Source organism: Mustelus asterias, chromosome 22 (genome assembly GCF_964213995.1).
Source record: "Mustelus asterias chromosome 22, sMusAst1.hap1.1, whole genome shotgun sequence".
Lineage (NCBI taxonomy): Eukaryota > Metazoa > Chordata > Chondrichthyes > Carcharhiniformes > Triakidae > Mustelus > Mustelus asterias.
Genome location: NC_135822.1, coordinates 69,587,255 through 69,613,875, shown reverse-complemented (window position 1 = coordinate 69,613,875; position 26,621 = coordinate 69,587,255). Strand labels below are relative to the sequence as shown.

Sequence of the window (26,621 nt, the reverse complement as noted above, 5' to 3'; positions counted from 1 at the left end):
TACCTTAAGTTCTTTCTTAAATAGATAAATTAGGCTGGATAGTCTTTCACACCCGTAGATATTTCAAAGTGGTCTATGTGCGTCATGACTGATCTTGTGAAGAACACCCGCCATAAACAGTACTCTGTGCACACCGGATTCGAGCCCTGTGCAGTGTCAAACAAAGGCCAGGTCAGGGCAATTTCAATTCAGTTTGGTTAACGAGAGGGCAAGCTTTTGCTGAGATTAAATCAATGCATCTCTGTCCTTGTACTCGAATCACCAAGCATTAACATCCAGGTACTGCAAGTAATTAGGAAGGCAAATAGAATATTGTCCTCTATTGGAAGGGATTGGAGTATGAAAGTTGGGAAGTCTTGAGACGACTGTGCAGGATATTGGTAAAATTGCACATGTAGTAGTGTGACGTTAGTGTACCTTTAAGAAAGCTTTTTTTAAATAATCATGATCTCTGCAGCTCTCTCAGCTTCAGTGTTTTCTCAACTCACAGCCTTAGCTGATGTCATTATGGCGCCGGATTGCCTGGAGATGTCCTTTTATTGCTGCTTAAAACAGGGGGTTGTTTATTTTTAGTGTGGGATCTTTTATGGCTCGGCATTGTTAGAGGAGAAAAACCGGTTGGCAGGTTTTTCATTTTCAGTTCGGAGTTGCAGGTTTGTGTTTTAGAAGGGACTGCAAGCTGAAGAGAAGAGTCTCTCTCTCTCTCTCCCAGCTTTTGGAAATTCTGTGGGTTAGCTGAAAGCCTTGCTAGAGTAGGAAAAACTGTTGTTGGCGGCTTGACCAGAGTCTACCTGGGATTCTGGGAAGCTGTTCTGGATTTATCAAAGGGAGCTGCTGGAATTTACAGGACAGAGTTTTCTATTCTCCAACCAAAGGGCTTGGTTCCATTATCACCTTAGCATTAGTCTTTGCTGTGTTGAACCTGTTTAAAGGACTTTGTCTATGGCAAGGGTTTTATTTGATTAGAACATTTTTGATATATTTATTAGGGTTATACATTATTTTGGTTGTTTGGTTTTAGTTTGTAGTTGGAGTTATTGTTAAATTTTCTTTGCATACATGTTAACTATATTCTTAAATAAATTTGATTTGATAAAAGCTCCCTAGTGGGTCATTTGAATCATACCTAAAGTGAAACATGCTTTTCCCAACCAACTTCAAGAGGCAAAACTTATGATAAAACACTTTGGAGTTTCTGACCTGAACCATAACAGTGTGTATAGTTTTGGTCTTCTTACTTCAGAAGGGGTTCGTATATACTGGAAACAATTCAGTGAAGATTCGCTAGGTTGATTCCTGGGATGGAAGGTTTGGCATCTGTGGAAAGGTTGAGATTGTTGGGCCGACGCTCAGTGGAGTTCAGAAGAATGAGAGGTGACCTTATTGAAACACACAAGATTCTGAGGGAGCTTGCCAGGGTGGATGACGAGAGGATATTTCCCTTATCAGGGAATCCAGTACTAGGGGGCAAAGATTAAAGATAAGGGGGGGGGTTTCCCATTTAAGACGGTGATGAGGAAGAATTGCTTCTCTCCAAGGGTTGTTTGTCTTTGGAATTCCCCTCCACAGATAATGGGCCATCGATATTCAAGGTTGAATTAGGCAGACATTTTATTTACAAGGGTTATTGAGGACAGACAAGAAAGTGGAGTTAAAATCAGATCAGCCATGATCTAATTGAATGGAAGAGGAGACTTGATCGGGTGAATGACCTACTCCTGCTCCTGCTTCTTATCACCTTAATCGTTCTAAACTAATAACCAACCATTCTTCAAGCTTTGGCACACTGAAACTTTTTCAGGAAGCTTCTTTCAAATAAATGAAAATGGTTCCCTAATCAATTATGAAAGTCAGATGTGTGGCAAAGAATTCGGAGTCAAAGCACTTCTTCTGAAATAAGAGTTGCCAGTCAGAGCACTCTGATTATGCTGAAAAGTGCACTGAACTTCATGTTGAATTGTTCAAATCCAGGGCCAATTCTTGGGAGTTGATGGGAGCTTCTACGGAGGTGGGAGTCTCATGCGGTGTCTGTTTGCTACTGTAGATTGCTGCTCCAAGTACAAGGTGGGAGGATGGGGTGGGACACATATTTCAGGATGAGATACATGCTGTCTCCAACAAGATTATATTTTGGACGGGCATATTAAGAGAGTATCCAAGTGGCATTCTCAAAACAGGAGCAGGTGTCTCCTATGAGAATAACCACTGTTCAGATTTTTCACGGTGGCTGCCAACTCACCACACTTTGGAAACATCAGCATCGACAAACAATGGTAGAGTGAGCTGTCAAACGTCTGTGCCCTCAAGTTTCTCCACACAACAGAAGTGTTGAGGTTGAACAGCATGTGCGGACGAACATGGCAAGGCAATTTAACACAGGCGTACAGTTCACTATTCTACAACACAGTGTCTATTGTGAAATGTGCACCATGAGCAAGGTTGGCACCGTTTACTTGACATGGTGTAGCGATTACAAGACCCAGGATACTTCACCCCCACCTCTCCCTCCAGCTCAGGCAAATAGTTATAGTTAAAGCCCACCAACACCTCCAATTTCTCAGAAGACTAAGGAAATTTGGCTACGACTCTCACCAACTTTTACAGATGCACCATAGAAAGCATTCTTTCTGGTTGTATCACAGCTTGGTATGGCTCCTGCTCTGCCCAAGACCACAAGGAACTACAAAAGGTCGTGAATGTAGCCCAATCCATCATGCAAACCAGCCTCCCATCCATTGACTCTGTCTACACTTCCCGCTGCCTCGGAAAAGCAGCCGGCATGATTAAGGACCGCATGCACCTCGGACATTCTCTCTTCCACCTTCCTCCTTCGGGAAAAAGATACAAAAGTCTGATATCAACTGACTCAAGAACAGCTTCTTCCCTGCTGCTGTCAGACTTTTGAATGGACCTACCTTGCATTAAGTTGATCTTTCTCTACACCCTAGCTATGACTGTAACACTACATTCTGCACTCTCTCCTTTCCTTCTCTATGAACGGTATGCTTTGTTGGTATAGCACGCAAGAAACAATACTTTTCACTGCATGTTGACACATGTGACAATAATAAATCAAGTCAAATTATTCGAAAGCAATGGGCATGTAACCACTGGGTATAAAGGGACCACAGAACAGGTAGGTTGACCCGACTCCAGATCTCAGCAGACACGGGCAAAGAACTGACAGGAAAATTGCATGGTGAAGCACTGAACTGCAACAGCGCCAGCGAAGCTGCTCGCGACTCTGGTTACCTGTATAATCGTCGAAGTTGACTCTTCCTCTCATCGTGTTCAGTACAGATTCGGGCTGCTCAAAGATTTCCTTCTGCATAAAGGAGCTGAAGTTGCCTTTGAATAAAAGCAGGGGGAAGACGGGACAGAAATTAGGATACAAAATACACTGGGAGAGGGGGTTGGACATTACACAGCTCAATGTACGTATCCAGCCCTTCATGATCAGCTTTTCACTGTCTGATGACACCACAATCTAGATTTCGTCTTTTTCTTTTAAATGTCAAATTCTGGTGAGAATTAGAAGCTCTGGAACCAGCAAAGTTTTTAATCGTGTTTTGGTTTTTTTTTGCCTTGACCGATTCTGTACCTATTTGAGCCAGTTACCAAACCCTTGCTCGCTGTTGAGATACTTGTTCATTCTGGGTTTTCCCCCCTCCCCCTCCAAGGCCAACTTGCAGCTCACCCTCACGCACAGCCCCTTAACCAGCTGCCTTCAGCCAAACAACAAGCTGAAGCACGCTTGCAGGAAGAGTAGATCCAAAATGTGATCATTGATGAATAAACCCCTTGGGTGGCAGCCACAGCACTCCGGTCGGGATATCATTTAAAACCCAAAAAGGGAAAACGCTGGAAAATCTCGGCAGGTCTGGCAGCATCTGTAAGGAGAGGAAAGAGCTGACGTTTCGAGTCCAGATGACCCCTTCGTCAAAGCTTAAAAGGCATAGAAAGTGGGAGATATTTATACTGCAGGGGGAGGGAAAGAAAGATCAGTCATAGCCACAAAAACCAGGGGAAAGGCTGCTAATGGCAGCCCATAGAGAGAATAGAAGGTGTGAATGGCCAAACGGCAGAGAAGCTGAAATCAGAGGGTAAGTGTGATAGATGAGGGGGGGGGGGATAGGTGGGAGAGGGGTAAAATTGAGAAAAAGGTGGAAAAGGGAAGCAAAGGGGGAGAAAAAGTAAGAAAAGTGGGGAAAGAGTGGGGGGGGGGGGGGGGGGTGGGGAAGAAAAATAAAGACAGACAATAAAGAAATAAAAGGTGGAGAAGAGTTAAAATTAAATAAAGTGAAAACAAAGGGGTCGAGGTGGGGTAGAACAAATCATCTGAAGTTGTTGAATTCGATGTCGAGACCGGAAGGCTGTAACGTGCCCTGCCAGAAGATTAGATGCTATTTATTTGGATATTGTTTTATGTGCAGCACCAATCTCTGACAGGCATCCGCCACAACGTAACCCGTACACGAAGCTCCCAATTCACTGTAAAGGTTACACGGCCCTCCAATACGGGACACGTGAACAGATTGCATCGTGCGGGCACAGAGAGGCTGCGCCAAACAGGCTCTGGCCAAACAGAGACCCAATTAGTGTCAAAGGGAAGTGTGGCTAAGCTACGCTTTAACTCTCTGTATCAGAAAAATTACTGGAATTAAACTTGGCAGAACTCGTAAATTTTGAAATGGCACAGCTGGTATCACTTTCCAGGAGGACACATGGAATTTATTACAGTATTACGGCACTCGGAGGCAGTTGCATGCTTGCTTTTACCTCGAGACCTGGGATCAAGTCCAAGGCAGACTAATGGAATGAAAAAGTTTGTTTTCCGCCAGATCTACGTGCTCTGCACAAAAATGAGTCTGACCTGTGTAGTTTTTTTTTTCCACATTCATTAGTGGGACACGAGCATTGCTGGAAAAGCAGCATCTATTATTGTCCAACCCAAATCGTCCTGGAAAAGGTGGTGGGTGGGTGGGTGGGTGCATTCTCGAGCAGCTGCAGTCCATCTCGGCCCTTTCTTGGTCGGAGTGAGTGGCTTGCAAGCATATTTCACAGTCAAACGCCATATCTGTGGCTCTGGAGTCACGTATGGGTCCAGGCTGGCCAAGAACAGCGGGTTTCCTTCCCCAAAGGACATGAGCGAACCAGCTGAGTTGCTACGGCAACAGTTTCATGGTTTCTGAAGCCAGTTTTTTTTATTCCAAATTTGTTTTAGTAAAAGTGAATTAAGATTTCCCCCGAGTGCGGATGTGAGATTTTGTTTTTTTATTCATTTGTGGGACACGGATGTTGCCGGCTGGGCCAACATTTATTGCCCATCCTTTGTTGCCTGGGGGCAGTTGAGAGTCAACCACATTGTTGTGGCTCTGGATGCAAGCCCAGACCAGGTAAGGACGGCAGATTTTTTTCCCTAAAGGACATTAGTGAATCAGATGGGTTTTTCCAACAATGGTTTCATGGTCATCAGTAGATTCTTAATTCCAGATATTTTTTATTGAATTCAAATTCCACCATCTGCCGTGGTGGGATTCGAACCCGGGGTTCCCAGAACTTCAGCTGAGTTTCTGAACTAATAGTGGAGCGATAATACCTCTTGGCCATTGCCTTCTGTCTCTGGGTTAATGGACCGGCCCGATGGATTACATCATCACTTTGCCGTTTTGCCCATGTCAAAGTCAAGTTACAGAAGGGGAATGGCAAAATGATTCAATTCCGTGATGAGTATAACTGTTCCCAAGAGAGAGAGAGGTAGAGGGATCAACCCGAGACTCCACTTTTCCCAGGTACAGTTCATCACAAATCATATTCTCAAATATGATCAGTGTCAGTAAGTGACTTCACATCAAAGTGCTTGGTCACACTGTCTGGCAAGACTGGGCTCTGGATCCGCTAACGTTGCTGTCTCCATTTATCCCACCTCATTAACTGTCGGTGCCACAAGGTCTCAGCTCAAAGATGGATCATGGATCAAGTCACCCCCCCGCCCCCCCCCCCCCTCCCACACACTCAAAATAGTATCAAGATAGACTCCCTGGGCCTGGCCAACTTGGCCATAAACAGGTCCAGACGGTGGGTGATCAAGGTACTCTGTTGACCTGACTATCTGCCTCTCCACTGCAGCTATGGGTGACCCTGGAGAGGGACTGGTCCATCAGTCCATCAGTACATGTCAGACCTTCCGCGAGCAGTGGGCACCGCAGGGGTTGGGGTGCATCATCCCCCCCCCCCCCCCCCCCGATCGTTTGCTTTTGACATTTAGATTTGGTTACAGTGACCCCACCCCCACTCCACCCCCCAGTCATTTTTGCTTCATTTGTTGATTTTTTGTTTTATTATTCAGAAGAATATAAAGAGAGGCTTAAGTGCTTTTAAGGGGCCGTTAATTTGTCTAATAGTGAATCAGTTTCTTTTATCAGTACTCAGAAAGAATTTAAAGAGAGGCTTCTCGGACACTGAGTGCTGGTTAGGGAGGAGGTAAGCTTCTGTAAGATTGAATTCTGTAGATAAAGCTAGTGTGATCGGCGTCTGGTTCTCCGATTTCACCATCTGGCTTCGGAATGAGTCAACAGTTAGAGCGTGGACTGCAGGAAATGACTGAGGCAGATAACTTGGATGCTTTCAAAGGAAATGAGAGGAATGCACAAGAGGGGGGTCTAGAAAGATATGCTGCAAAGCGATAACAAGGGGAAGGAATGAGAGGAGACTTGTGTGCAGTACACAAAAACAGCCCCAGATGGTACAAAGGCCTGTTTCCCTGATGTCCAAACATACAAGTAACACTGGCAGAGGCCGATGAGGACATTTCACTCTCTTTCTCATCAAAGGACATGGATCTTAAGTACCAACCCTTTCTTCCTCCACAGATGCTACCGGTTCCACTGAGGGTTTCCAGCGTCTGTACCTGTCTCAGCCCCTCCACTTCCTCTTGGTGCCAAAGCGATCCTGCAGAGTTGCAGCACCCGGTTACGTGCCTGCCCTCTGGCCCTCGTACCTTTCATGATCTGCTGCAGCTCGAGCTGCAGGGTCTGGATGGCACGGGCTGGATGGTCGCCCGCTCTGCGTTTGATCCGGTGGATGGAGAGGTGCCCGTCTACCACCGCTGCCACGTCATCGTCCTCCAGAAAGATCACTCGGTTAGTGTGTTCAATCACGGCGCTGTTGGGACAGGAGAATGACAACACGTTACAGCACGGTGTGCGGCACACCCTCACAGACTCTTGCTTGACCTCCCCGGGGACCCTTCTCCCTCTCTGTCCATTTTCTGTTTCTTTCATAGAATCCCCACAGTGCAGGAGGAGGCCCTTCAGCCCATCGAGTCTGCACCAACTCTTCGAGAGAGCATCTTACCCAGGCCATATCCCTGTGACCCCATGTACTTACCCCACTAATCCACCTAATCTACACATCTTGGGACATGAAGGGGCAAGTTTAGCATGGCCAATCCACCTAACCTGCACATCTTTGGAGTGTGGGAGGAAGCCGGAGCACCCGGAAGAAACCCACGCAGACACGGGGAGAATGTGCAAACTCCGCACAGTCACTCGAGGCCAGAATTGAACCCGGGTCCCTGGTGCTGAGAGGCAGCAATGCGAACCACTGTGCCCCCCCCCCCCCGGAATCCAAGCAGAGACTATCCAGACACAAACATTCCCACTCCATCCGACCTTATTCAGTGTCAAACACAAATCCAATTGGAACCTCCCGTCTCTGTCCAGCTTAGATAACGGAGCCACAGAGCTGACCCATTAACAATGCTCTGCGTCGCCAGTCCCACGACACAGCTCGGACAAGTTGCCTTACCTGGCATCTGAGGCAAAGTAGTACTCAACGGCTTTCTCCTCCACTGGAAACAAGCAGGTGGTGCTATCTGTGCGAGGAAGGCTGCAATTCCCCTTCTTGTCCTTGCCTGTTGGACCCAGGAGGTAAGAATCAATGCACACGGAATGAACAATCCAAGGCCTAAGGATCTAATCTGACCGAAAACCTGATCCATACATCACCCCCTGTAACAATGATCGGCAAAACCTGAATTCTTGGTCTGAGGAGGATGCGTACCTCCGCTAGCCAAAGCAGAAAGGAACACATGCACTGTTTCCACATCCCCCACCTTTGCCGCTCGCACCTTCTGCAGGTAGCCTGGCCCTCCAAGAACCCCCATTAACATGATGCTGCAGCTAGTCGACAGAGGGCTCACCCCTCATGCCCATTGATTTCCATTTCCTTGGAGGGAAGAGCCTGACCTCTGCAGAGATGGGAATCCAACACAAAAGAAAGACGTGCATTTAAGTCACGCATTCCTCAATCTTGGGACGTCCCAAAGCGCCTGGCAGCCATGTTTCTTTTTTTAAGTGGGGCCACTGCTGCGCGACAGGGTAGTTGGCGACCAATTGACACACGGCAAGTGATGACTAACAGCGATGTGAACACATCATTGTTTTTTTTGTGTGATGGTTGGCTGAGGGATCAATATTGGCCAGGACACCAAACATACAAATTCGGAGAAGGCCACTCGGCCTCCCATTCAATAAGATCATGGCTGATCTGATTGTAAATTTAACACCACATTCGCGCCTACCGCAGATAACCTTTCACTCCCTTGTGAAGAATCGATCTGGCTCTGCCTTAAAATACACAAATAATCTGTTGCCATCGCCTTGCGAGGAAAAGAGTTCCAAAGACTCACAACTCTCAGAGAAAAAAATTCTTAAAAATAAAAGTTAAAAGTTTATTTATTTGTCACAAGTAAGGCTTACATTAACACTGCAATGGAGTTACTGTGAAATTCCCCTAGTCGCCACAGTCCAGCACCTGTTCGGGTCAATGCACCTAACCAGCACGTCTTTCAGAATGTGGAAGGAAACTGGAGCACCCAGAGGAAACCCACGCAGACACGGGGAGAATGTGCAAATTCCGCACAGACAGTGACCCAAGCCGGGAATCGAACCCGGGTCCCTGGCACTGTGAAGCAGCAGTACTAACCACTGGGCTACTGTGCCGCCCTCATTCTACTCGTCTGCCTTAATGGACCACCTCTTGTTTTCAGACAGTCACCCCTAGTTCTAAATTCTCGCAATGCAGCAAACATTCTCTCCACATTCACCTCGTCACAATCCCTCAGGGTTTCAATCAAGTCGCCTCTTACTCTTCGAAACTCTAGCAGAGTCCAACCTTTCCTCATGAGACAACCTTCCCACTCCTGGTATTAGTCTGGTAAACCTTCTCTGAACTACTTCCAACACATTTACATACTTTCTTAAACAAGGAGACCAATACTGTGCACAGTACTCCGGATGTGATCTCACCAATGCCCTGTGTAACCTGAAGCACAACTTCCCCACTTTTGTAATCAATTCCCCTGGTAATAAATGATAACATTCTCAGCTTTACTGATCACTTGCTGTACCTGCATACTAGCATTTTGCAATTCATGCACAAGGACAGGTCCCTCTACATCTCCAACCTCTAATGTCTCACCATTTAGATCAATCTTTTTCTTTTATCCTTCTTGCAAAATGGACAATTTCACAAAATACTCCATAAGCCAGATCTTTGCCAGCTTTCTCAACCCGACCTATATCCCTTTGAAGTCCTCTTCACAACTTACTTTCCTACCTATCTTTATATCATCAGCAAATTTAGCAACCATGCTTTCAGACACTTCATCCAAGTTATTGATATAAATTGTAAAAAGTTGAGGCCCCAGCACTGATCCCAGTGGCACATCTTCCTGCCAAAGAGAAAATGGGCCACCGGGGAGAATTCCCCTGCTCCTCATTGGAATAATACCATGGGATCCATTACAATCACTCAAGGAGCAGATGGAATCCGGTTTAACACTTCATGTGAAACACGGTACCTCCAACAATGCAGCATTCCCTCAGCGCTGCACTGAGTGTGACTTGAACCTGGAACCTTGTGACTCAAGAGGCAACAATGTCACCCACTGTTGCATAGCTGCAAATCTACACGTTAAGAATTGTAGGCAGGTGTTGCGGGCTTGGAGACCGCCTGATTTCCTTGTGCTTTGAGGGAGAAAAGCAACAGATTCTCTGAGCGCCTCGGGTTACGCGGCTGGAAACGGCGATTGATTCATCCTTCAACAGAACCCAATCTGTAGAAATTCTCCAATGAAATATACTTATCTCAGCTGTTTACAAACACCCCCCAGTTTAAACAAGATTCCTAATGTCCACACATTTAGCTCATTTCACTTTGAAGCTTTGACAATTAAAAATGGGGAAGAAATTCATCTTTGCATTTGATGGAGAAAAAAATCTGAGAGAGAAAACCTTCGCAAAATGTGTAGGGGGCTGGGAAGACCTGCATTTCGTGCTTGCTCCTGCCCAACTGATTTGAGGGAATCGGAGGTGAGCTTCTTTTGTGAACTGCTACACTGGTGAAGATGCTTCTACAGTCTTGTTGTGTAGGCAGTTCCAAGATTTTGACCCCGCAATAAGGAAGGAAGAGTGATAGGTTCCCAAGGCGAGGGGTGCCGTGTGCTCAACTTGTGGAATGGAACGTCAACCTAGAACCTTATGACTCAGACAAGGGTGCAGGAACCTCCAGCTTGTGGTGTTCCCTTCCAGGTGGGGAGGGGAAGGGTGTTTGAAAGCTGCTGTCCAAAAAATAAAAGCCTTGGCATATGTTGTTACAGTGCAACTTGTGGAAGGCCAACGCTGCTGCCACTGTGCCGTGATGGTGGAAGGATTGAATGTTTTATCTGGTGGCTGGGCTGGCGATCACCGTTGCTGTTTTGTCCTGGATGGTGGTCTACAATTAGAACGTTGTACAACTGCTCCCGTCCAGACAGGCGCAGAGTATTCCGTTACTGACTTGTACCTGACTGCTGCTGGACAAGATCTGGGAGTGAGGAGCTGAGTTACTTATCACAGAATATTCACCCTGACCTGCTCTTGTAGTCACAGTATTTAAATGGCTGGGTGCAGTTCAGTTTTTGGTCAATGGTAACGTCAGGATGTTGATGGTGGGGGAAATGCAGGGGTGGTAAGGGGAGCTTTCTCACCGGAGATGGTCATCACCTCCTCGAACGTGCATCACACAGTATTTCAGATGTGACATTAAGCAGAGGCCCTGTTTCCCTGAGCCCCGCTGGGTTGGGATTTCTCATGACCGTATTTGAGGGACAGCAGGAGATCCTTCAACACGTTTGCCAAAATTCCTTCCTGAACCAACCCCCCAGTCCAAATAGTTATTTGTCTCAGTGGTCTCTGTGGCGCCTTGCTGTGCGCAAATTGGCTGCTATCCCTGACACATCAAGTGTTATCACCTCACAATCGCTGGCTGAGGCAGCTTTGGAACATCCTCAATGTGCAATCACGTTCTTTTTCTACAAGACTTGTTTCTCATCTCAGGATCCGTACAGTGCAGGAGGCGGCCATTCGGTCCATCGAGTCTGCACTAACTCTCTAACAGGGCATCTTACCCAGGCCCTGTTTCCCCGCCCTATCCCCATAATCCATACATTTCCCATAGCTAAGCCATCCAACATACACATACTGGGACACCATGGAACAATTTAGCATGGCCAATCCACCTAACACACACAGCTTTGGACTGTGGGAGGAAACCGGAGCACCCGGAGGAAACCCACGCAGACCCGGGGAGAATGTGCCGACTCCGCACAGACAGTAACCCAAGCCGGGAATCGAACCTCGGTCCCTGGCGCTGTGAGGCAGCAGTGCTAACCACAGTGATACCGTGCCGCCATACGAAGTTAATCGAAAGTGAAGTTAATCATGTATTAAGTTATTTGCTCAGCTATGGAGGAAGGCCCGAGAAATATCCTCCTTGGGGTAACCTGTTACTTTTCGTGTTCTCAGCACATGTGCCAGAAGATGCATCAGGATTTTGGATAAAGTTTATTTTATTTATCAGTGTCACGAGTCGGCTTACATTAACACTGCAATGAAGTTAGTGTGAAAATCCCCTAGTCGCTACACTCCGGCGCCTGTTCGGGTACACTGAGGGAGAATTTAGCATGGCCAATGCACCTAACCAGCCCGTCTTTCGGACTGTGGGAGGAAACCGGAGCACCCAGAGGGAACCCACGCAGACACGAGGAGAACGTGCAGACTAGAGAAGTTTAGTATGATCAAAAGTAGTCAGCACGGCTTTGTCAAGGGCAGGTCGTGCCTTACGAGCCTGGTTGAGTTCTTTGAAAATGTGACCAAACACATTGACGAAGGAAGAGCGGTGGATGTGGTCTATATGGACTTCAGCAAGGCGTTCGATAAGGTCCCCCATGCAAGACTTCTTGAGAAAGTGAGAGGGCATGGGATCCAAGGGGCTGTTGCCTTGTGGATCCAGAACTGGCTTGCCTGCAGAAGGCAAAGAGTGGCTGTGGAGGGGTCTTTCTCTGCATGGCGGTCAGTGACCAGTGGAGTGCCCCAGGGATCGGTTCTGGGACCCTTGCTGTTTGTCATTTTCATAAATGACCTGGATGAGGAAGTGGAGGGATGGGTTGGTAAGTTTGCTGACGACACCAAGGTAGGTGGTGTTGTGGATAGTTTGGAGGGATGTCAGAAGTTGCAGCGAGACATAGATAGAATGCAAGACTGGGCGGAGAAGTGGCAGATGGACTTCAACCCGGATAAGTGTGTGGTGATCCATTTTGGCAGATCCAATGGGATGAAGCAGCAATATAATATGAAGGGTACCATTCTTAGCAGTGTAGAGGATCAGAAGGACCTTGGGGTCCGGGTCCATAGGACTCTTAAATCGGCCTCGCAGGTGGAGGATGCGGTCAAGAAGGCGTACGGCGTACTGGCCTTCATTAATCGAGGGATTGAGTTTAGGAGTCGGGAGATAATGCTGCAGCTTTATAGGACCCTGGTTAGACCCCACTTGGAGTACTGCGCGCAGTTCTGGTCACCTCATTACAGGAAAGATGTTGAAGCCATTGAAAGGGTGCAGAGGAGATTTACAAGGATGTTGCCTGGATTGGGGGGCATGCCTTATGAGGATAGGTTGAGGGAGCTTGGTCTCTTCTCCCTGGAGAGACGAAGGATGAGAGGTGACCTGATAGAGGTTTACAAGATGTTGAGAGGTCTGGATAGGGTAGACTCTCAGAGGCTATTTCCAAGGGGTGAAATGGTTGCTACGAGAGGACACAGGTTTAAGGTGCTGGGGGGTAGGTACAGAGGAGATGTCAGGGGTAAGTTTTTCACTCAGAGGGTGGTGGGTGAGTGGAATCGGCTGACGTCGGTGGTGGTGGAGGCAAACTCGTTGGGGTCTTTTAAGAGACTTCTGGATGAGTACATGGGATTTAATGGGATTGAGGGCTATAGATAGGCATAGAGGTGGGGATGTGATCGGCGCAACCTGTGGGCCGAAGGGCCTGTTTGTGCTGTGGCTTTCTATGTTCTATGTTCTACTCCGCACAGACAGTGACCCGAGCCGGGAATCGAACCCGGGTCCCTAGCGCTGTGAGGCAACAGTGCTAATCCACCGTGCCGCTCTCGGATAAGCATCAAAATCACAGTCTGCGAGACTTGCGCGAACAAAGACAATCCCGCAGCCCTTTGCGGATGGAAAACTAGAAGTTGTGGGAATAATGAACGTTTCCCAGATGCACCCGCGGCATATGGAGTAATGCAGTGGGAGAGCTGAAGCTGGAAGTTTACCTTTACGTTCTCCCAGGTTAGATTTCACCAAATACACAAATATGCACCTTGAAGTTACAGGGAAAGGCGTACGTTTGGACCAATCACAACGTACAGGCACATTTTCTGCCCTCAACAGCTGAGAGTCCCCGGCTGCACAGAACACAAGAGCGTGTGATGGTGCCAGTGTTTCTACAGTGACACCATGAGGTTAAAGCAAAATCCAATCTCTCCAGCCGCTCCCATTACTCGCAAAAACACAATTGTCCCGTGATTGAAAGGAAGAACAGACATGCAAAATTCTGTGCCCTGAAGAGAACCCTGAAGTTTCCTTCACAATTAAGTGCTGACAGAACTTGGTGCTGCTTTCCAGGAGATGAACCACTGTACAAGCGGAAAAGCAGGAGCCCTGGGGCGCTGCTGAACAAAAACGGGCAACCTTGGAGCAGTTGGACGCGATTCAGAAAAGCCATTCAAGAATGGCACTGAAGTGTAGCAGGCAAGATGTGTATCCAAGCCTCGGGATTGCTTTTTAAAACCATAGAATCGGATTGGATAATAGGATTGGAGAATAGCCAATGTTGTTCCTTTGTTTAAGAAGTGTAGCAAGAATAATCCGAGTAATTACAGGCAGTGAGCCTTACGTCAGTGGTAGGGAAATTATTAGAGAGGATTCTTCGAGACAGTATTTACTCCCACTTGGAAATAAGTGGACATTATCAAGAGGCAACATGGTTCTGTGATGGGGAGGTTATATCTCATTAACTTGATAGAGATTTGCGAGGAAGTGACGAAGGTGATTGATGAGGGTAGGGCAGTGGATGTTGTCTACATGGACTTCAGTAAGGCCTCTGACAAGGTCTCTCATTAAGAGTTTTGACAACACCAGGTTGAAGTCCAACAGGTTTATTTGGTAGCAAATACCAAATAAACCTGTTGGACTTTAACCTGGTGTTGTTAAAACTCTTACTGTGTTTACCCCAGTCCAACGCCGGCATCTCCACATCAAGGTCTCTCATGGCAGACTAGTGCAGAAGGTGAAGTCGCATGGGATCTCAGGTGAGCTGGCAAGGTGCATACAGAACTGGCTCGGTCACAGAAAACAGAGGGTAGCAGTGGAAGTGTGCATTTCTGAATGGAGGGCTGTGACAAGTGGTGTTCCTCAGGGATCAGTGCTGGGACCTTTGCTTTATATATATATATAAATGATTTGGAGGAAAATGTAACTGGTTTGATTAGTAAGTTTGCGGATAACACAAGGTTGGTGGATTTGCGGATAGCGATGAGGACCATCAGAGGATACAGCAGGATATAGATCGGTTGGAGGCTTGGGCGGAGAGATGACAGATGGAGTTTAATCCGGATAAATGTGAGGTAATGCATTTTGGAAGGTCTAATAAAGATAAGAAATGTACAGTAAATGGCAGAACCCTGAAGAGTATTGATAGACAGAGGGATCTGGGTGGACAGGTACACAGGTCACAAAGTGGCAACGCAGGTGGAGAAGATAGTTAAGAAGGCATATGGCATGCTTGCCTTCATCGGCAGGGTACTGAGTTAAAAAATTGGCAAGTCATGTTGCAGCTTTATAAAACCTTGGTTAGGCCGCACTTGGAATATAGTGTTCAATTCTGGTCGCCACACTACCAAAAGGATGTGGAGACTTTGGAGAGGGTACAGAAAAGATTTACCAGGATGTTGCCTGGTATGGAGGGCATTAGCTATGAGGAGAGGTTGGAGAAACTTGGTTTGTTTTCACTGGAACGACGGAGGTTGAGGGGCGACCTGAAAGAAGTCTACAAGATGAGGGGCATGGACAGAGTGGATAGTCAGAAGCTTTTTCCCAGGGTGGAGGAGTCAATTACTAGGGGGCATAGGTTTAAGGTGCGAGGGGCAAGGTTTAAAGGAGATGTACGAGGCAAGTGTTTTTACACAGAGGGTGGTGGGTGCCAGGAACTCGCTGCTGGGGGAGGTAGTGGAAGCAGATACGATAGTGAGTTTTAAGGGGTGCCTGGGTAAATACATGAATAGGATGGGAATAGAGGGATATGGTCCCTGGAAGGGTAGGGGGTTTTAGTTCAGTCGGGCAGCATGGGCGGTGCAGGCCTTGAGGGCCGAAGGGCCTGTTCCTGTGCTATAATTTTCTTTGTTCTTTGTAATCCCGACAGTGCAGAAGGAAGCCATTCAGCTCATCGAGCCTGCACTGCCAATAATCAGTTCCTATCCCCGTAACCCCACGTATTTACCCTGCTAATTCCCAACACTACGGTAAATGCAAAGTTGATAGAAAGGGATGCGTACATACAGTGCGATCACTGTTTGCAAAGCTACGAGATTTGCAACGGTATTGCTGAGGCTCCAAGTCCATATCCCACCCTCCCACTCACACCCTCCCCGCTTCTAAGAGGAAATGGCGCACGACCATCTCGACGGCAATGACTGAATACTCGGTAAACACATGTTAAATTTCAAATGGTTATCTTTGACAGAGCTCCCAAGAGACGGCGTCCAATAAAACATGAACGGCCAACTTGGGTTTTGCAACTGAAAGGAGGGTGTGTGGATCAATGCATTCATCAAGTAAAAAAAAAAGTAGGGAGACAATGTTGGTTGCTTGCAATCGGAAATAAAAACACACAATGTTGCCGACGCTCAGCAGGTCAGGCAAGCATCAGACCTGCTGAGTCTTTGCAGCATGTCCCCCCCCCCCCCCACCTTCCACCCTCTTATATTATGTGGTCCCCTGCGCTTAATGCATCTCATAAGAAAGCAGCACCAATCGCCCAATGTGCTCACCAAACCCTCCACATGGATTACCAATTTTCACACCACTCCAAGCCACAGGAGAAGACAAGGCATAAAAGCACAACTGAGCTTGAATACTCGACCTAAGCCTTTGCTCTCTGATTCCGTAGATTTGACATCCATCTTAAAATCAGCTGGAAAGTTAGAGAACAAAAGTGAAACACGACCAGAAATAAACCACAGAATGGATGTTTAAAAAAATTTTTTTTTTTTTTTTGTTTTTGCAAGTGAGAACATCATTCAGACTCTGCTTGCGCCTGGGCAGACCACGGAAGGGCAACTCCATGTTGGAGTCCGTTCCATTGTTGAGGAAGGCTCCGCGTTGGATGTTTTCCATCGAGAAATGTGACAAGTTAAAGCTGAAAAAAAATTTTTTTTGTTGGTTTGCCGCAGTCGGCAAAGCGTTTCGTATTTTCTGAAAAATGCAGAAGGGAAATGGGAGCAGGGGTAGGCCATTCGGCCCCTCGAGACTACTCCACCATTTAACTAGATCATGGCTGACCTTCCACGTCAATGCCATCTTCCCACATTCTCCTCCTATCCCTTGATGTTCCTGCTTTCGAGAAACCTATCGATCTCTGCTTTGAACGATGACTGAAATCTCCAAAGATTCACCACCCCCTGCCTGGAGAAATCCCTCCTCATCTTGATCCAGGATAAGATCAGCCATGATCATGTTAGAATCATCATAGAATCCCTACGGTTCAGAAGGAGGCCATTTGGCCCAAAGAGCCTGCACCGACAACAATCCCACCCAGGTCCTATCCCTGTTAATCCCCCCCACAATAAGGGGTAAATGAGCATGGCCTATCAACCTAGCCATGTTAAATGACGGAACAGGCTCAAAGAGCTGAAATGCCTACCCCCCTGCTCCTAATTCCTATCTTTCTATGTCCTAAATAGCCTACCTCTTAGAGTGTGTGTGTGTCCCCTTGTCCTAGACCCTACTTGCCTCTATCCTGTTGAGCCCTGTAAGAATTTTTGTACACTTCAATGAGATCACCCCTCACTCAATCATCATTCACATACGAACATGCCCCCATCAAAAAACTCTTCAGATTCATTTGATGTTTGCAAGGCATTCTGAATGATGCAGCATGCAGTTTCTCAATGACCATCCACTCCTACAACTAGCTTAGGTCGAGGGATCTCTGACCATGTAGAGTTTGGTAATGAAAAATACTGGACGGCTCAAACTCATTTCTGGGTGAACCTCATTCTACATGTTAAACACATTAAACCCACGTGTGAATGTTATTTTGTGAGTGTGTGCCCCGCATAAATTTTCATGAAATATTTGATGAAAGCTTTTATAACAGGAACCTTTATGCAGCTGTTTTGCATTTAGCCTGCTGCAGTTTTAAGTACTGCAGCTCTCAAATCAGCATCACCAATCTCCAGAACCATGAAAACCAGCTCCAACAATTTGCAAAGTCACCAAGTGCCCTCTGGACAGTGTGCTTGGTCCCTTTTTCGATGGGTGAAAATGTGTTTCCATATCTCTGCATCCGAGATCGCTCAAACCTCCCGGAGTCACACTGGAGGATATTTCCATGTGTGCCGCCAACATATAATAGCCAACACAGAGGCTACTTAACGTGCAGGGCATCATGTGAACCTCATCTGTATGATCCTGTATGATCACATCTGCTCTTTACCATAGCCACAAGGTGCAGCAGCCCTGGCTGATTTGTCCCTTTCTAGGTTAGGAACATTGAGGTGGCTTCATAGAATCCTGCAGTTCAGAAGGCGACCATTTGGCCCATCGAGTCTGCACTGACCACAGCCCCACCCAGACCCTATCCCCATAACCCCATGCATTTCCCCTGATACTAAGGGGCAATTTAGCATGGCCAATCCACCTAACCCGCACATCTTTGGACTGGTCATGCCAAGTCAACTAACTCAGCACCGACTGTGGGTGAAAGCCGAGCACTTCCTGATCTCTGTGGCTTGGAGCCAGATCGTTTAGTGCCCATGGACCATTTGGCCACCAGAGGAACCCAATTCTTTCGTTTTCAGCTTTGATTCCCCCTTAGAACCACAGGCCAGGTATCTCCTCCACACAAGGTGCCCTGTTTTAGGTTTGGATCAATGCTATTGAGGGACAGGATATATGCTCATTTGGAAGAAAATGGACTAGTTGCGATAGGCAGCCTCGTCTTGTACGGTGAAGGTTCTGTCTCACCAACTTGAGTTTTTTGAAATGGTGAAAAAGGGAAGGGCTGTGGATATAGTTTATATGGACTTTAGTAAGGTGTTTGACCGGGTCCCACATAGCAGACTGGTACAAAAACTAAACTCACATGGGATTTGGGGTGGGCTGGCTAGCTGGACACAGAACTGGCTTGGTCATGGAAGACAGAGAGTAGCAGTGGAAGGATGTTTTTCAGAATGGAGATCTGTAGCCAGTGGTGTTCCGCAGGGATCAGTGCTGGGACCTCTGTTGTTCGTAGTATATATATGATATGGAGGAAAATCTGGGGAGTCTGATTAGTAAGTTTGCAGATGACACGAAGATTGGTGGAGTTGCTGATCGTGCCGAGGAGTGTCAGAGGATACAACAGATAGATAGATTGGAAACTTGGGCACAGAAATGGCAGAAGGAGTTTAATCTGGACAAATGCGAGTGATGCATTTTGGAGGATCAAATTTGGATGTGAATTATACTGTAAATGGCAGAACCCTTAGGAACATTAACATACAGAGGGATCTGGGTGTGCAGGTCCACAGTTCCCTAAAAGTGGCAACACAGGTGGCCAAGGTGATTAAGAAGGCATATAGTATACTTGCCTTCATCAGCCGGGGCATTGAATACAAGAGTTGGGAAATCATGCTGCAGGTATATAAACTCTTGATTAGGCCTCATTTGGAGTACTGCATGCAGTTCTGGTCACCACATCACCAGAAGGACGTGGAAGGTTTGGAGATAATGCAAAGAAGGTTCACCAGGCTGTTGCCTGGTCTCAAGGGTGTTGAGTATGAGGAGAGGTGGAATAAACTAGGATTGTTTTCACTGGAAAGACAGAGGCGGAGGGGAGGCCTGATAAGAGGTCTACAAAATCATGAGAGGCATTGAAAGGTTGGATAGTCGGAGGCTTTTTCCCAGGGTGGAAGTGTCAATTACAAGGGGGGCACAGGTTCAAGGTGAGGGCGGGAAAGTTTAAGGGAGATGTGCAGGGGAAGTTTTTCACGCAGGGAATGGTGGGTGCCTGGAACGCGCTGCCAGAGGTGGTGGTGGAAGAAGGCACATCAGCAACATTTAAGAGGCATTTGGATAGGTACATGAATAAGGAGGGAATAGAGGGATAAAGGGCCTGTTCCTGTGCTGTACTTTTCTTTGTTTATTTGAAGTCAGCTGCCAGGATGCGTCACTGCTAAAGCAGATAATTCCTCTCTCTGCTTCCAGTATTGGAAGTATCCATCACCTGCTTGGCACCTTACAACTGTCATGAGGCTGAGAATGGCAAGTTAAAGATATTCCCCACCACCTTGATGCAGCTTGCTATTGGGTCAGGCCGTTAATCTCGGTTCACTGCTTTCTGTTGAGAGTACTTCTCAGCGCCACATTAACTACTTTTGAACATCAATGTGATGGAAGAGTAAATTCAAGTCATGTTCACTGACGGGCTGAATGGTTTCCTCCTGTGTCAAAAGCATCCATGATTCCATCCCATGACGTGCCCAAGCTGTGTGTGAAATATCTGCACTGAAATCAAGTATGACGTGGAGATGCCAGCGTTGGACTGAGGTGGACACAGTAAGTAGTCAATACCAGGTTAAAGTCCAACAGGTTTATTTGGAATCACGAGCTTTTGGAGCACTGCTCCTTCATCAGGTGAGTCACTCAGAGCAGCGCTCCGAAAGCTTGTGATACCAAATAAACCTGTTGGACTTTAACCTGGTGACTTATTACTAAATCAAGTCTGTAAGGCGATTGACAAAATAACCAAAGATGACATGAGTGGTCAGGGTCTGAAAATGTACTGCCTGAGCGCGTGGTGGTGACAGATTCAAATCAAGCCTTCAAAAGTGAGAAACACATTGCAAGGCTGGTGGGTGGGGAAGGCAGGGGAGTGAGACCGAGTTGTGCTTGGAGAGAGCCAGCACAGATACGATGGGCCTAATGGCCCGCTCGGTGCTGGAACCATCCTGTGCTTCATTTTTGACACTTGACTCACACTCTGATTTTCAGTTGTCAGAGACTGCGACATACTTGGATGCGGGACACAAGTGTTCACGATTCCAGCGTAACACTTGCCAATTGCAGGCAAATTATCGTCAGAGAGATGCCACGTGGAACTGGAGAATTCCACAAAAGGTTGGAAGGAAATTTCCCGAATCCACCTTTCAAGCTGAAGCTGCCAGCTGCTTACAAGGTTGTTGAGGCTGCTCTGGCTCACGGCCAGCGTACCGTACGGAGCATGTTGAAACCAGGGAGGGCCCACACAAAGTAAATAAAGCACCTTTGATTAAAATAAGGATGTGCCACGTATTAAAGGCCAGTGTTGGAATCACGCCATTGGTCTGATGGTGGGAATAACTCTGAAACAGGATCTCACAAGGAGACGTGGATCACATCCTGCAGACTGCAAACGGAAGTTCTTTACCTGAACGGTACAGTACAGGGATGTGGTCTGTGGATAGTCTGTGCTCACTTCTCACACCAATCAGCAGAGGGCCTCCACGCCTGCAAACAGGAAAGAAACAGATGAGCTGTTAATCTGGATATTTCTCAGTGGGAAAACACAACATAGGGCACAAAAACAGAAGTAGGCCATTCAGCCCCTCAAGCACATTCTACGATTGAATGAGTTCACACGGCTCCAAATAACTGTGTCCCCCCCATGTGTCCAAAGATGTCCCAGTGGGATGACTAGAATTTCACACTTGCCCTGGCTGAAGATGAGGTTAAAGTCCAACAGGTTTATTTGGTAGCACAAGCCACTAGCTTTCGGAGCGCTGCTCCTTCATCAGGTGAGTGGGAGTTCTGTTCACAAACAGGGCATATAAAGACACAAACTCAATTTACAAAATAATGGTTGGAATGCGAGTCTTTACAGGTAATCAAGTCTTAAAGGTACAGACAATGTGAGTGGAGAGGGTTAAGTACAGGTTAAAGAGATATGTATCGTCTCCAGCCAGGTCAGTTAGTGAGATTTTGCAAGCCCAGGGGGTTACAGATAGTGTGACATGAACCCAAGATCCCGGTTGAGGCCGTCCTCATGTGTGCGGAACTTGGCTATCAGTCTCTGCTCAGCAACTCTGCGTTGTCGTGTGTCGTGAAGGCCGCCTTGGAGAACGCTTACCCGAAGATCAGAGGCTGAATGCCCGTGACCGCTGAAGTGTTCCCCAACAGGAAGGGAACACTCTTGCCTGGTGATTGTCGAGCGGTGTTCATTCATCCGTTGTCGTAGCGTCTGCATGGTCTCCCCAATGTACCATGCCTCAGGACATCCTTTCCTACAGCGTATCAGGTAAAGTTGCAAGTGTATGTACCGTGTACCTGGTGGATGGTGTTCTCACGTGAGATGATGGCATCCGTGTCGATGATCCGGCACGTCTTGCAGAGGTTGCTGTGGCAGGGTTATGTGCTGTCGTGGGTCACTGTTCTCCTGAAGACTGGCAGTGGACAATGGTCTGTTTGAGGTTGTGCGGTTGTTTGAAGGCAAGAAGTGGGGGTATGGGGATGGCCTTGGCGAGATGTTCGTCTTCATCAATGACATGTTGAAGGCTCCGGGCAAAATGTCGTAGCTTCTCTGTTCCAGGGAAGTACTGGATGACGAAAGGTACTACTCTATCCGCCATGTCCCGTGTTTGTCTTCTGAGGAGGTTGGTGCGGTTTTTCACCGTGGCGCGTCGGAACTATCGATCGATGAGTCGAGAGCCATATCCTGTTCTTATGAGGGCATCTTTCAGCGTCTGGAGGTGTCCGTTGCAATCCTCCTCATCCGAGCAGATCCTGTGTATACGGAGGGCTTGTCCGTAGGGGATGGCTTCTTTAACGTGTTTAGGATGGAAGCTGGAGAAGTGGAGCATCATGAGGTTATCCGTGGGCTTGCGGTACAGTGAAGTGCTGAGGTCACCGTCCTTGATGGAGATGCGTGTGTCCAAGAATGCAACCGATTCCGGAGAGAGGTCCATGGTGAGTCTGATGGTGGGATGGAACTTGTTGATGTCATCATATAGTTGTTTCAGAGATTGTTCATCATGAGTTTGCATCTCCATCAAGGACGGTGACCTCAGCACTTCACTGTACCGCAAGCCCACGGATAACCTCACGATGCTCCACTTCTCCAGCTTCCACCCTAAACACGTTAAAGAAGCCATCCCCTACGGACAAGCCCTCGGTATACACAGGATCTGCTCGGAGGAGGATGATCACAACAAACACCTCCAGACGCTGAAAGATGCCCTCATAAGAACAGGATATGGCGCTCGACTCATCAATCGATAGTTTAGATGTGCCATGGCGAAAAACCGCACCGACCTCCTCAGAAGACAAACACAGGACATGGCGGACAGAGTACCTTTCGTCGTCCAGTACTTCCCTGGAATGGAGAAGCTACAACTTCTTCTCCGGAGCCTTCAACATGTCATTGATGAAGACGAACATCTCACCAAGGCCATCCCCACACCCCCACTCCTTGCCTTCAAACAACCGCACAACCTCAAACAGACCACTGTCCGCAGCAAACTACCCAGCCTTCAGGAGAACAGTGACCATGACACCACACAACCCTGCCACAGCAACCTCTGCAAGACGTGCCGGATCATCGACACGGATGCCAACATCTCACGTGAGAACATCATCCACCAGGTACACGGTACATACACTTGCAACTCGGCCAACGTTGTCTACCTGATACGCTGCAGGAAAGGATGTCCCGAGGCATGGTACATTGGGGAGACCATGCAGACGCTACAACAACGGATGAATGAACACCACTCGACAATCACCAGGCAAGAGTGTTCTCTTCCTGTTGGGGAACACTTCAGCGGTCACAGGCATTCGGCCTCTGATCTTTGGGTAAGCGTTCTCCAAGGCGGCCCTCACGACACACGACAACGCAGAGTCGCAGAGCAGAGACTGATAGCCAAGTTCCGCACACATGAGGACGGCCTCAACCGGGATCTTGGGTTCATGTCACACTATCTGTAACCCCCACGGCTTGCCTGGGCTTGCAAAATCTCACTAACTGTCCTGGCTGGAGACAATACACATCTCTTTAATCTGTGCTTAACCCTCTCTCCATTCACATTGTCTGTACCTTTAAGACTTGATTGCCTGTAAAGACTCGCATTCCAACCATTATTTTGTAAACTGAGTTTGTCTCTTTATATGCCCTGTTTGCGAACTGAAATCCCACTCACTTGATGAAGGAGCAGCGCTCTGAAAGCTAGTGGCTCGTGCTACCAAATAAGCCTGTTGGACCTTAACCTGGTGTTTTGAGACTTCTCACTGTGTTTAGCCCAGTCCAACGCCGGCATCTCCACATCATGAAGATGAGGGCCACACTACAGTTAGAGGGTTCGGTGGTTAAACAGGGAAGCCATGGCCCAGTGGTATTATCGCTAGACTATTAATCCAGAAACTCAGCTGATGCTCTCGGGACCTGGATTCGAATCCCGCCACGACAGATGGTGGAATTCGAATTCAATAGAAACTATCTGGAATCAAGAATCTACTGATGACCATGAAAACATTGTCGATTGTTGTAAAAACCCATCTCGTTTGTTAATGTCCTTGAGGGAAGGAAATCTGCCATCCTTACCTAGTCTGGTCTACATGTGACTCCAGAGCCACAGCAATGTGTTTGACTCTCAACTGCCCTTGAACAAGGGCAACTAGGGATGGGCAATAAATGCTGGCCCAGCCAGCGACACCCATACCCCACAAATGAATAAAGTACAAAGGTCATGCCTTCAATCGGGGAAGGAGAAGCATCACATGTTAACAAAAAAACAACAGTAATAGCATATAAAATTCTATACGACACAGGCCACAACATTGCATCACACATACTGAACTACGTAGGGCATCGTCTAATTCCCTTTGCTCACCCGAAAATATACGGAGGAATCAATGTCAGCACATAGGCATCTAGCAAGACTGGAGAAACGGTAGCATTTCCATCATGATCAAGTGCTGTGCATTACTTTGTAAATAGTCGGCAAAATGGGCACATGAACTTAATTTGAACTGAGCAGAGATGATTCAAGTGGCACAAATTAGGCAAAGCAGACTCGCGAGCCTCTCCGTCAACTATGCTGGGGCTTCAGACAGTACCAGCAACATTAACACACATCTTTTGAATTAAATGCCGAGAGAAGTTAGCTGAACGATGGACGGTTGCGAGTGGAATCTTACCGTTGACCAGTTAACCCCAAGGAAAAACATTGAGCCAAGGCTCCAAATCAAACAAAGACTCCTTCATCGTTAGCCTTGTTAATTAAGCACAGATGCAGCTTTAATTAAAACATCAACTTTGCTAGAAAATGGCCAGTGGTTCGACTGCCTCGAGTAATTAACTCTGACGAGGGCAAGGTTTTAAGATTCTCAGGATACCAACCAAGCGGTGAGACGATGGCAAACGCGGGAGGAACTCTGACAAGGTGCAATTGTGGCAAACTCGAGCGACTTTATCACGGGATCCCACAGTTGCTGAACAAAATCAAGCCTCACATGTTCCTGCGTCAGAACTTCTGAATCTTGACATTCCTTTTCCACTGTTAATGAGATGAACAGTTGAAAGCCAGGGCTTGGCAGGGGCGGGGTGGAGATGGGAGGCCACTTGCTCTGGATGAGACACACCAGTTGCACAGGGGATGAAAAGTCAGCAAAGAGCCGAGGACGACTTTGTCTTCCCGTTCTGTCATTTCCTCTCCCAACGCAACGATAAGAGGCAAGATTTCATAAGTTCTTGCAAAGCCATTTTCACCTGCATGAATATAGTTTGTGTAACGCACGCTGACGTGTTCAGAGATTAAAATAAGCCACTTAATGAGGTTTATGAACCAAATATCAACCTATATTCATTGATGCTTGAAAAAAACATCCATGATTTTAAGTACAATCCTTTGATTTTTTTTTTAAAAAGGAGTTTGACTTTTGATTTTAGAGGCTTTGAAGCTGGTATGATCAAAGTAGAACTGTGGAATAAATCGTGAACTCACTTGGATCAATCAGCTGAAGCATAAAAGAGAAGTTAACGCTCTCAACAACATAAAGGCTTCATTCTCGCAAGTGAACCAAGTGAAATCATAAGCAAAATCGTTTGGCAGAAATACAAGCTTTCCCAAGGCCATAATTTAGTTAGCAGATTGTTCATGCACCAAAACAGCAATTCTCCATTTTGCTTTGTTCAAGGATGAAGTAAAGCTAAAGTTTATTTATTGGTCACATGTAAGGTTTACATTAACACTGCAGTGAAGTTACTGTGAAATTCCCCTAGTCGCCCACACTCGGGTCAATGCGCCCTAACCAGCACGTCTTTCGGACTGTGGGAGGAAACCGGAGCACCCGGAGGGAAACCCACGCAGACACGGGGAGAACGTGCAGACTCCGCACAGACATTGATCCGAGCCGGGAGTCGAATCTGGGTCCCTGGCGCTGCGTGGGAGCAGTGCTAACCCACTGTGCCGCCCTCAACTTCTGGATGACTTCTGGATTCTGTGCATCACCTCGTCAGGGCTGGCAAGAGGATAACTTAATTTTAAGGCGGCTGCAAACAGACTGAAACAAGGAGGGACAATGTAATGAATGACTTCCATCAGGCCACTGAGGTTGGCCTATTGGAGTATGAGCTCCCTGATTAAGGATCCAATTGATGGGCCAATCAGGGGGTCTTTTCCTTGTAGTTAACCAGGAGTGTCAGTTGCTCTGACACCCCCGGAGGTAGGCTGCTGCCTGACAGCACTCTATTTACAATTCCAACAGCAGTACACAAAGGGATTTCGGTGAAGGGACTTCTGTCTCTGCAGAATCATGTTAAACTTCTTACTGTGTTTACCCCAGTCCAACGCCGGCATCTCCACATCATGTCTGCAGAATCAATACAGACATCTTGCCTAAATTGTACCAAACGTCTTCATACTAACATCACAGGCCCAAACAGCAAGTGTTGAACATCCGCCCCACTTGCTGCACAGGGAAATTACCGAGGAATGTTTCACATTGACTAG

General features: G+C 47.2%; 1 protein-coding gene across 2 annotated transcripts in view; it reads right to left on the bottom strand.

Annotated features, from left to right (window-relative positions):
- The window catches only part of LOC144510162 (glutamine--fructose-6-phosphate aminotransferase [isomerizing] 1), a 96,644-nt gene that overhangs the window by 33,989 nt on the left and 36,034 nt on the right, over positions 1-26,621 (bottom strand). The window contains exons 8-12 of one of the 2 annotated variants that reach the window (XM_078239573.1): positions 21,047-21,126; positions 16,520-16,570; positions 7,810-7,915; positions 7,001-7,164; positions 3,253-3,348 (exon numbers count right to left, since the gene is read on the bottom strand). In XM_078239573.1, coding sequence (XP_078095699.1) covers positions 3,253-3,348; positions 7,001-7,164; positions 7,810-7,915; positions 16,520-16,570; positions 21,047-21,126 — 497 coding nt within the window. The remainder of the gene's footprint in view (positions 1-3,252; positions 3,349-7,000; positions 7,165-7,809; positions 7,916-16,519; positions 16,571-21,046; positions 21,127-26,621) is intronic. The other variant, XM_078239574.1, reaches the window with a different exon arrangement.